Raw genomic sequence first — 12706 nt, 5'->3', positions numbered from 1 at the left:
GAATGCGTCTAAAGGAAAGTCAGAATTGCCAAACAATTACTTGATTCCAGGAGCTGGGGCTTCAGTAAGTATAAAAATAAAAAACCAAAAAACAAACAAACAAAACACTTTATCAAAAAAATACTGTCTTTGTGGTAGAATCCTTAAAATTCAACAGTTTTAGGGTATTTGGGGTATTGCAGGAGACCATGAGAACCCCCAGGCAGGCTTGCTATGCACTGCACAAATAAATACCGTGCATTTTCTCCCCTTTTCCTCTTAACACGAGTGACAGCAGAACACCTTAAACAAGTGCAGCATGAAAAATGAAGACAATTGTGCTTTCCATTTTATAAGTTTGTATTTCCCCTCCCTTGTTTGATCATTGAGTCTCAAAAAAAAAAATAAATCGCATCCTTCAAATATGTTCTTTGATGTTACAGTTTTAGGGGTGTCTTTCTCTAGTTTCAGAACCATATACATGTAAATGCAGCACTGACTCATAGAAAAACGATTGTGTCTAAAGCTAGAAGTGAAGCAAAGCAAGCAAGCTATTTTTGTCTTTACAGCTACTTATTGGTACCCTAAAAAGATCCTGTTTGATTGAGATATGCTTTGGATTACACTTACCCACCTTATCTAGATACCTAGTTCAACTGAATCTCGTCAGGAAATCATGTGGGAATTAAATTATTCCATAAAACTTGCGATATTTCCTGGTTCTGTCAGGGACAGGAATACTTTCAGCCAAGATTCCTTGCTTCTGGATAAGTCATATTTATTTACATTTATTTATTTTTGCTGCATTTGGCCATAGAATGACACTTTAGATGGTTTGTTTTTATCAAAAGGTGTCTATTACAATTTCACTAGAAAAATGAATTATGAGCTCAGTAATTATACTATAGTGAGAATTATAGGAAGTGTCATTTACTATAAGTGAGAGAGAAGTCAGAGAATTTTTTAAAATCTTATCGTGTTAAGCTTCCCTAGCACATTCACACAAAGTTTTAATTAGTTTATATCTGGAGACCCGAGATAGCATGCAATATGAGAATATTCTGCCACACCTGATACTGTAAAGCAAATACATAATATTTGATGGTAGGTCAGAAGTTACTAAGGAAGGATCCTAAAAGCTGAAACACCCACCAGTATCTCCAGTCCCCTGAACTGCAGGAGGGGCTGGAGGCTTCAGATCCCTGGACAGGGGCAGAAGTTCCACCTCTGGGAGGAGGATAAGACCACTTTCAGATCTCAGCAACAAGGGATCTCAGAGCGTTCCCATCATCTTAGAGCACACTGATGATTCATACATGGTTACATGGCAATACTTACTAAGCTCTCAGGAGGTAAATCCATTAGGAGAGATTAGTCAGCTGTCAAGCACCCATTCCTTTGCATAAGAATTATATTCTCTGAATACAAGTTCTCATCTTCCAACAGGAACTTCACCCTACCACCTACTCACTCTTTTCATAATTTCATAATCAGTGAGTTAGGACATGCCATTATGTTTTCAGAAATTGCAGAGGAAAGTAACAGGGGAGACACTGACAATGATAAATGGAGATTTGAGTGTAGCAACTTCTCTCTCTTTATAACTGAGCATTATCAAAGAAGCACAACTTTTGATTCATTCGGAGCCAATCACAGTTGCAAGGAAAACAGACTTCGCTGGCTACAGATTCATCTCTGTCCAAGTCCAGCTAACCACCTCAAGCACATTCACTGAGCTCTGCACACCTATCAGCAGCATAGTTCATTTTCTGTTCGGAGTACTGCATACTTCCAGTAGGACACATCGCGGGTGCAAGGAGACCACATTGAGGTTCAGAACATATCACACAGTTTTTTGCCTTTACACATGAACACTTAGGAATGTTGATTAATATCACCATTTCTCGCTCTGTCCAAAGGATATTCCACTTATCACTAAAATGGAAGGGATTTGGGCAACACTGCCTGACAGGAAGGTTGGCAAATACTACAAAGCATGCTGAAATCATGCACTCAAGCAGGAGAAACTACTTGTTGATGGGTCAGAAGAGCAAGACCTCGTTCTTAGATGTATGGCCATTGAGTTTGTAAAGCCAATGCAAAGAGGACTGTGGTTTTCAAGACATCTTGCTGTAAGAGCTATACCAATAAAGTAGTACTAACTGCACTGCTTCTTCAGTCCTTTGGGTTCAAAAGAATTTTCATGTCTTCCCAGCTGTATCAATTAGTTTAGCAAATATTGGTGCTTCTGCCTACGTTTTTTTTTTTTGTCATGCTTTTAAATAAGTCTATCCTAAGCAGGACAGACCAAGCATATGGTATGCCTCTCTCTTCTAAAAGGTGTTGAATTTGGAAGCCACTCACAGGTCTGTGAGAGCTCCACACCTGCAGGAACCACTTTACCACTTATTAGTGCTTTTATCTCCTCTAAAAAAGAAGCAGCAAATGCAGCAAGGCAAAGCAAATGCAGTAAGGCAAAAGCAGCAGGAGTCCAGCTCTTTATGTTACAAGGGGATGGATACCGACTCTGTCTTTGCCTTCAATTTGTTTGCTGTATGCCATACTCTGTTTCTCTTTGCTGCTGCTATACCACAAAACCCTGCCAGGTCAGGTTACTGCTCTGTTTATCTGGTTCTTCAACGCTATATGTTGAAGGCCCCCCTGATGAGGCCCTAGTGTAGCATTTCATCTCCTGGAGACCAAGTGGTCTTTTATCAGGACAGAAGCACTGATGGGAGCAACGGCAGGTCTGAAGGAAACCGGGTTGAAAAGCGTTATGAGCTGGCTTTGTGCTATGAGGTATTTTCCCATGAAAAGTCTTCAGCCACATAGGGTAGTGATGGTAAGTACAGAGGCTTTTTACAAGTCTATAACCCATTCCAGATTCAGCAGTGGCCTGTAACAACCAGACCACCGGGTTTCTAATGAATGCAGTGTAAAGCCTTGCCACATTTGACATCCTTCTGCTTCCCCACACGATGAAGTAGGCTGATCTAAAGTGCACATGCATATGTGTGTATTTTTGTCTCGTTTTTTCCCTTCTTCTACAGCTCCGAAGTGCAATGAAGTAGCATCATCTGCTAGCAGGGCACACAGACGCAACCCCGTACAGCTGCTGTATGAAGATGGATGTCTGCAGAAGCCCTGCTGGCACCGACAGCGAGTTTCCTGCCTCAGGGTCCTGTTTGCTCCCAGGGGCGCGAGCTTTACCCGCACTCCCTCTTCTCTTTATGCTGGCATCTGTCTGTGTAAACACGGCTGCTGTGGTTGCCAAGGAATCAAAAAACACATGCGAAGAAATAAAGATCCTGCAAGGAATCCCAGATGCAACTCTCTTTATGGGAAAGATATTCTATTATCCAGTGCCAGTATTTGCCTTTTGGGGAACAATAGCTCAGTACTAGGTAATACTATTAAATACACTTCTTGGTACAATCCTGCAGCAAACAGGTATTCACTTTAGGTTTAGAATGAACTCATTATAGGTCTCCGTCCCTGATGCATTTTAAATAGTCAAGAATGGCAAAAATCTAACCACAGTTCACTGCCAATGTAACAGTTACGTAGTGAACAAATAGAGAAAAACCATGTACAATGTGTATGTTATCTACCTGCAGCCTGAAGAACGTGGGGTCTTTGAAGCATAGTGTTGCCACTGCATTTAAAGGAATACTGAACAAGAACTACAGAAAGAGCAAGGTGGTGTTGTTTTCTAGAAACCAGCTGTTCCTTAACTTCTCTCTTTCCTAATTAGAAGTTGTGATATGTAAAACTAGAGTAGGAACGCTTACCTCCTGTTTTTAATTCCATTTGTCATCCTTCCTCTTATGGAGCAGGTCACTTTAGCCAGCGGTGCAAATTTGCCAAAATGGTCGGACTTCAACCCCAACACAAGCACTCTGCAGGGACTGCCAATGGCAGGGGAGAGTAGAGTGTACCTGCTGAACGTAGCTGCCTCTGGAAGGACGTGCACCCAGAGAGCTGCTGTAAAGTTCACCATCTTTGTTCATTCATGCATCTTACTCCCAGACACAGAGGAAAGCTTGAACCACATGCCAAAGAGCTACGAGTGAGTATTGTCAGCTTTTAAAGGTTTTTGCCCAGAAGATGAGCCCTCCCTAAGTGACACAGGGTGGTCTTTTTCTACTATGGAAGTATGATGCTGGGAAAAAAAATAAAGAGAAAAAAAGAAAGAGGTTGAACAAGGGCATGTTGAATTGCAAAGCAGGAGGCACCAGGCTTTGCTGCTCAGGAGCAGCAGCATGGGCATGAAGACTGGGAGCCTGGTAGCAGTGGGTGTTGATGCTACAGGTGGCAACTATCAGGGCAGCACCCAGCCCCCGATCCTGTTAGGGATGGGAGCTCTTCCCCAGTGGGAGGTTCCCATCATTGCCAGCAATTGCCTCTGCAAGACACTGTCTACTTCCACTGATGGTACAGGGCTTCTTTCTGCATATACTTACATTTGATTCCTATCAGACTGGAAATCTCTTACCTGTATTACTTTCAAGTCAGCATAACAATGATAATATTTGGTGAATTCAAACCATGTTGCTGTGCTCTAGACAAGCAAGAGGATCAAACTTAACCGTCGTTGAAGTTAATGAAATGGAGCGCATTAATATAACCAAGTAGGCGGAAGTTTTGGATGAAGAGGTGCGATTTTGAGTGATGCATGTGCATAATATGACAGATTAAATTTAAACAAGTATCTTCACAAAAGAGGGGGGTAGATAAACAACATAACCAATGCAATTTTGAACTTTCAATACCAACCCTGACAGGTGTGGGAAGGAAGTTCCCATCACTTCCGCCGAAATCATTCTCCCTACTGGAGTGGAAACCCTGGAAGCACAGGAACGCCTCTACATCTTGTGCACAATTGCCGAATATCTCCACCTGGATTCCTCCCTGGTAACCCTGTTGCAGTACACAGATGTGGCACACAGCAGCTTGCAGAACCTGACTGTGCTGGCTGAAGACACTGTGCACATAGACTTTGTGGTGAACCATTATGTAGGACTCTCCTGGCCTGTCAAGTGTGGCGAATTTGCTGCACTCCACAAATTCATCCAAGTGCTGCAACACAATGTTGATTCATGTCACCCCTCACAGCTGCTAGGATATGAAATCACTGGCTGGAGAATACTTAGGAGAGGTGGTTATCAAAGAAAGTCTCCAGGGTGGCAGCACAGGCAATTAATGATCACACCAACACCTACATTAAAAGCAATTAGAATTAGCCAGAGAACAGCTATGGAAGATGCTCCCAGTCCTTTGTCCTCTGCTGTGCCAAGCCACTTACTCATACAAGTTGTGGTATCACCTACTCAGAGTTTATCATGTTTATATGAAGAGCGTATAATAATAGCAAGTTACAAGGCTATCCACCTTGTAAGTCAAGAAAGTTTAGTCACCTTAAACGTGGACTCAACACGGGACATGCCAACTAACCCAACAGTATCTATAATGTTTGGTGACGCTAATTCTCCATTTTTTCTTTCACTTTCACTGGTTACTAAAACATTTCTCTTTACTGAGCTGGAAGTACTGCCTATCAGACCTTCTGGCATGTCCTTGTAGCAGCCTGAGCCTCACGTGCCTTAGACAGACTATTATTTCCATTCTAGTAAATCAGAACTATCCAGAATCCATCTCCTACAGGACATCACTTCAAATACAGACCCGTTTTCTAGACCCACGTATATTTTGATGATAAACACTCTTCATGAATGGCCTCATACCTCAGAGGCATTTCCTTCTACGACAGCATTTCATATATTTTTGCCAGAAACAACATCAACATCAGAAGTGCCAGATTACAGCAATGAGGCAAAAAGCCACTTTCCAAAATCTGAAATGCTTTCTAATGCATCCCCATCCCCAGGGACACTCCTGTCTCTATCCCCAAATGCTTCACTAACAGCCACAAATCCATCTGATTTCACATCTCCTGTCAATGACACATTTCCACCTTCACCAGCAAGTAGCAGGCCAAGCCACATATTGGTTCATGGCTATGAATACTTATCTAAGTCTTCTAGGAGTATCCCACAGCCCAGTGGGCTTCTATTCACTGAAGAAAAAAGCACAGCTTCCCCTGTGATCCAGCCAGAAGCACAGATCCTATATCCCAAGTTGAATTTCCATCCTGAAACCTCAGCCTGCTTTTCTAGCAGTTTATACAGCACTTTCCCTGGTAAAGCAGAAACATCTTATGAACCAAGCCTGAGCCTTCTGTCCCGTTCCAATAGCACTCCTTTTCTTACTCCGCCAGTAGACTTTTCTAGCTTTGACGTGTCTGAATTACCCACACCAACAAATATACATTCTTATTATGGTGGCAGCATGCTCAAAACACAGATGCAGTCTGCAGGTATTTTATCAACAATGGAATTGCATTCAGGCAGAGATCTGGGAACAAGAATGGTTTTGCCAAATGCCACTGAGCCTACCCTGGAGTTGCACAAAATCTCAGATGTCACGTCTGATGCCACAGAAGTACCTCTGGTGACTTTATTTAATGCCACTTCTTGTCTGCTCAGTACCATACCAGGTATGTTTAAGATTTGACTTTCTATTCATCTTATTTCCTACTGTACGAGTCCTGACAGAATAGATCAACATAATTTAATCTGCAACAGCATGACCTCACTGTGCTAGAGATATCAGCAACAGTGTTGTGTCCTTGCAAGGGAAAGTAATATTGTCAACTTGGTACATTTCCCCTAATGACAATCAGACCCCAGCTTTGGCTATCCTATCTAAGGAAAGATATGGACCCACTGAAAAAGCTCCTAAGCAACACATAGATCATCTGAATTCTAGAAAAAAAAAATGACACAAATGGAAATCTAAAAGACTGAGGAAAGATGCAGGTTTATGTAACAGCTTGCTGAAAAGATGAAAGAAGTGTTCTCCATATCCCGTGGGAACTGAAGCAGCACTAATGACCTTAAATTACAGTTAAGTTGATTTATGTTAGACATTAGATAAACTTTCTCACAGCGAGGATAAGACGACATTTGATGAGATTGCTCAGGGAACACTGTGGACATTTTTAAGAACGAGCACCAAATATTTATCAGAAATGACACAGATGTAGCTGAGTATGCTACAGAGTACAAAATTAGACTAGACATCCTTTACAGTTCTCCCCTTCCAACTGCATGAATCTGAGTCGGGCTTAAGTGCATGCTAGACTTCAAGAGATGGTAGGTTGGTAGGACCAGCTGGGTGAGTTTGCAGGATTGTGTCTGAATCAGCTTCTATTACATCTGTAAAAAGGTGCACATGGTAGATCTTAAATACTAAGTGCAGGCATTCAGAGCCAAACCATTCCTTCATTCTAGAGCAAAGTCACTGCCCCCATTTCTAATGCATTGACCTCATAAATGCTGTTCAGAACCGTCTGCTTTCTAAAGCTCTACCAGACCTACCTTACATCTATACCCATAGTGCAAGGCTGCAGTCTGAAATATTTAGGTTCGTAATCAAGTGTCCAAGAAACCATCTGTCAAAGCCCAGATAGACAACACAACCCTAACATGATACTGCTCTTGCAGTATCTTGCATGATACACTCTTGAGAGCACGTGCCGTACAGAGATTTTCAAAACTATCTTTCTGCTCCAGTGAGAGAAGCCACTTTGATAAAGGCTTCAGAGATTTTCTAAAGGAGAGGTTGAACGTTACCCAGCCAGGAAATATAACCTTGTTATCTTCATCACCTCAAACACTACATTTATCCTACACCATTTTCAACAGACTAAAATATTGAATAGTGATTTACAAGTTATTAAAATAAATGCCTAACGGTTGCAGTAACTTAGACATTCAATGTATTTTACAACAGTGTTATATTATTTTTCATTACAGTGCTCCCTATTGTAATGGCTGGGAAATTAAAATAGAAAACACAGTGGCCAAAGTCCACTGAAAGACAGAGCAATCAGACTGTGGCATTCCCACTCAAGAGACATACTGATTTATTCAATGGCCACACAGCAAATCAGTTGCAGAACTGGGCCAGCTCACTTTACAGCCAGACATGAGGTAAGACTGTAACACTAGAAACTCCGTTCCACATCCCTTTCTTCTCTAGCCTCCTTCCCATGGGCCTTCCCATGCTGGCAAAGAATTTTTAATTACATGCCATAAAAGCTTTTAAACTGTATTCCCAACCACATAGTAAATTACTAAAATAGGATCTTTTACATAAATCCAAGCCATCTGTCACCTAACACTATAATAAATAACGCTCTTGTTTTCACAGAGCTGGTTCAGACAGTACCACCATCGCACCATGGTCCAAGCACCTTGCTGTCTCCTACATATGAAATACTGCACTCCACAGAAAGTATATGGATTCTTCCTCCATTTTCTGTTTCACAAGAGCTTCAGAATAAAACCCCAGGTAAAAAAAAAAAATAAAAAAAATCTTACTTCTGAATATAGCTGTCATCTCTTTTAATGATCTTGCAAGGCATATCTTGTCTCCTGTACTACAACTCATGTAGTATTCAAAGTATTATGACCTAAACTTTGTGCCCTTTCAATTTATCTCTCCTCATTACTTATGTTAGGCAGTAACTAATTTGATGATAAGCCTAGGGAGCCACTTTACCGGATACTGCAAATTGGTCCCTATTCCAAAGTGAATAGTTCCAAAATATAAGAAAATGAGAGAGAGAAGGAGCAGGAAGAAAGGAATATTTCTGTCACAGGTTGCAGGAACTCCCCAAGTCCTCATTGTCTTCCTTACTCCTCAAACTTGTCAGCAAGCTTGATCCAAGTCAGATTTCCTTTTCAAATTCATCACCATTTTGTCATCCTGCAGTTGACTTGGTGTCTGCTTATATGTTCATTCACAAGAGCTCTTCAAACTGGGCAGCTGCATAGCTGTCAAAGCAACGCTGCCCCAGGATGAGTATCTGCCACCTCCAGAAGTGGGGCGATGATGCTGAGACACCCAGTGTTTGCCTGATCAAGGTGAAATTATTCTTTATGCTAGACATGATTCAATAGTATAAAGAAAACACAAACCTTCTCATAAAATTCCCAAACAAGAAATCCATGTTCAGTGTTGTCAATGGATGATGAAACAATAACATGTTTTAATAATTACCTCATATGTAAGCTCAATTTCTGAATCTATTGGCAGAGCACTTGGCCATCAGGGCTGGGACCTATTCTTTACAGAGCTAAGTATTAATTCTTCAGGAAACGTTTCTGTTTCCAAGGAGGACACTGTATTTGTAAGTTATGAGCTTTTCTGAGTTATGAGCACTTTCTGAGGATCTCAGTTTGTGAAAGCACGATCCTGGGGTCCTGTAAATCTAAATTTGGTAATGAACATAAATCAAGGTGCCATCTGATGAGAGCTCTGCTAATAAGATACCTATGTTAGAGTCTTTGATAGGCAAAGTATCAGAGTACTATGCAGTCTGCTGCAGGGCAGCTCCAGACTGTAATCCACCCTCTGATTTTACTACACCATCCAATTGTACAAGGAAAGGCCTTTAAGGTTACAGAAGCTTTCCATAACTCAAAATGGAAAAGAAAAAAGAAAAAGTGTAAGCATTTACAATAATAGGAAGGAACACTGCACTTATTCTTTGATATTTAAAGCATCAAGAATGAGACATACTTGGCTGCCACCATGAACTAATAAGCACATCATCTGAGAAACATATTGTGGTATTTCTGTGTAAAAATATTAGACTAAGATTTAATTGTTTGGAAAGGCATTATACAAGACCTTACTAACATATTACACTAGAAGTAACAGTGCTGTGCATCTTCAGTTGCGTTTAAATAAACATATCACATCTAAATAAGCTTCAACATAACTAGAGAATTATAAAGTCACACACACAAAAAATACACCCAAAAGCACATGAAATTGTCAAGAACAATGCTTTACACTACCTTTATAAGCTTAAGTTTCAGTAGAATTGAGGTGAGTCTAGTATTTCCCCTGGCAGTTCTCAGCATTCCCTTTTGTCTTTCGCAGGTCGATGGCTATGTGAAGTGATGAGCACATTGTTCTTTTAAATAACAAATGCCATCCATCAGTTGAATGCAGGCTAAATAAAGGACAATAACTAAAGCTTCCTTCTCTTTTACAAGACATTATTAATTAGTTATCATATCATGTAGACATTTTAAAAGATAATTTAGCTTTTTGTTTTCTACATTTTAGATTTGAATTTTTTCTATGATGAAAACATGAATTCTGTTTCTAAAATATCCAGAACTAAAACCTAAACTCAAGTTTTATCAAGTTTTTAACTCTTTTTAATTGCTTTTGAGATTATCCTCCAATTATATAATGAATTGGTCTTGTTAGTGTCAGGTATAGAAGATAGAATTAACAAAACAAAGTGGGTTTAGTTATCACCCGTGTATTTCAGTCTAAATGTCCCAAGGAATAGTATATGATCTCCATTTAATGATGGTACAGAAAGTCAAGATTACTGACAAATTGTCAAGTTGATGTGATCAGAGAGAAATATTTTAAAATCTTCGAATCAACTCCCAAGATGGTGCCAGAATTAAGTGGTTGTGATCAGTTACTCATTTCATAGGAAAGAATGATTTGCGACATTCATCGCAAAAAGAAAGAATGTAAGAAAAACAGTGCAGAGTACTGTTTAAAGGAAATCTGTAAAAGGTATTGTCTGTCAAAGAGGAGTGTAAAGGGCAACATAAGACTTCTCATTTGAGAAATGATAGCTGATATAATAAGAAGCAATGGCCACAAACTGCATCTCAGGAGGCTCAGAAGACACTTGGGGTTAATTCAGTAATGAAGCAAGTCACCTAGACTTGATCTTCATACCAGAGATTTGTAAAGACTCATCTAGACAAAGCCATGGTTGATCTCATTTAGTGTTGGCTACAGTTCTGCCTTGAGCAGGAGGTTGCCTGGATTACCTCCAGAGGTCTCTTCTCGCCAACATGCTCCATAATTCTTTGAGGCTGACATTTCTTTGCTATCATTCAGTATCAGATAGCTATTTCTTCCTCATAGCCCTTTCCCTTTCCTTCCCTTCCCAACCACTCTCTAAAGGGCAAGCAAACAATTCCCGAAAGGTTGTTCATTCAATTCAATTCATAACAGCAACTATCGGATGCCTCTTCTCTTTTCCTATATCTGCCAACACATTTCACGATGAGGAAAATGGCAATTCAACTCAGTTATCTCTAAAGTTAATCCCAGCTGATGGCTCTCCATTGGAATCAGAAAGCTGGCTGCAATTTAATGCATCTCAGCAGATCATGCACGGCTATCCCCTTGAAATTGATTTCCAGTATTCACCTCAAGAATTCGTGCTGTCTGCCACAGATTCAGGGGGACTGATTGCCTGGCAATCCTTCACCATCAACCTTCTGAAGCCCCCAAGGGTACCATGCCACCTTTACACCATCAGATCGGAAAACAGCTACTACTCCTTCCTGAGAGAGAGAAAAAGGATTAGTTTATTTCTAGAGAAGCTCTCCCTGTATTTGAACTCCGGCAATCCCAAAGACATCACAGTGACCGCTCTCAAACTTGGGTCCACAGTAATCTCATGGTATAACAGTTCGTTGTGTACAAGCGCCAACAGACCTTACAGGTGGTGTGCAAAAGAGGAAACCCAGGAAGCACTGAGGAAACTAAGAGTGCCAGATGGATATGTCAACCCACACTTCGTCCAAGCAATGTTACCAGAATACAAAATTGATGTCATCTTCAATGTTTCATATAGTGAAGTCTGCGTTCCTGCTACAGAGCCATTCAATGGGTCTTTCAACAGCAGTGTACAGCCTACACTTCAAGACTGGGATGACTCCATGACTGGAGTGTCCCCATCTGCCTTACTAAGCAGCCTTTGTGTCACTGTTGGACTGGTTCTGATCATATTAGTTTACTGTTCTTGCAAGTACCACAGGAAGATTCCTGGATCAAAGTCTATGTTTCCAAGCAAGTCCCAGCTAAGCCATGTCGATGTGGCGATGGATGACCTACAGCCTCTCAAAGCAGCTGTACATGAGTGTCAGGGTTCGCCCTCACCTCCGTTATGGATACCACCTTTGGTAGCACTCACTTCTCAAGAGCAGTATTCTAGATCAGTGAGACTGTCCCACACCACACCATCTTCCCAGCCACAAAAATACCAACTCCCACCCCCTTATCAAGAGAGTATGACTACCCAAGATGGTCAGGGCAATATCCACAGATTTAAGATAACATCTTCTAAGTGACAGAAAGAGCAGGTCTAGAGATAGACAACTTGTATGATAGAAAGTACTGTCCCTATTACTCAGGAAAAAAAAGTCTAAGTATTCATTTTTCAATTTAATGTAGAACACAAGTTGGTTATGCTATGCCTGATGCAGTAGCAGTAGCAAAACCAGAATCCTGAAAGTAAGTATTAAAACAAAATACCAGGTAAATCAATAGATAGGGTGGACAAACCAATGTGTCCATACCAGTCAGAGCCAGAAAACATATACCAAGCTGATGCTGGTGAGAATGAACCAGGGTTGAGTAAAATTAACTCCATTATGACTCCACACAATTTATATAGAAAAATCATCAGGAGAACCATCACAAAAGCCAATGTTTCCACTGAAATTCAAATGCACTGCAACACTTGAGTCTCTATGTTATCCTAGAACACTGGGTCAGTGTTTTCAAAAAAAAAAAAAAAAAAAAGCATCCTGAAATTGTCTCTCTCGTG

At 40.7% G+C, this 12706-nt stretch overlaps 1 protein-coding gene across 1 annotated transcript; it reads left to right on the top strand.

The window, feature by feature from the left end:
* Positions 1 to 1134: 1134 nt before the first annotated feature.
* Positions 1135 to 12227, top strand: LOC308187636 (dystroglycan 1-like; the record flags this gene model as incomplete). Its single annotated transcript, XM_080575803.1, has 4 exons — positions 1135 to 2821; positions 3030 to 4048; positions 4749 to 5548; positions 10900 to 12227. Exons 2-4 carry the CDS (start codon positions 3807 to 3809, stop codon positions 12225 to 12227), a joined length of 2370 nt encoding a protein of 789 aa, XP_080431929.1. The 5' UTR covers positions 1135 to 2821; positions 3030 to 3806.
* Positions 12228 to 12706: the final 479 nt, after the last annotated feature.

The sequence above is a fragment of the Anser brachyrhynchus genome, assembly GCF_964034855.1.
Source record: "Anser brachyrhynchus genome assembly, chromosome: 1".
NCBI classification, from domain to species: Eukaryota; Metazoa; Chordata; class Aves; order Anseriformes; family Anatidae; genus Anser; species Anser brachyrhynchus.
This window is presented reverse-complemented; position numbering and strand designations above follow the sequence as displayed.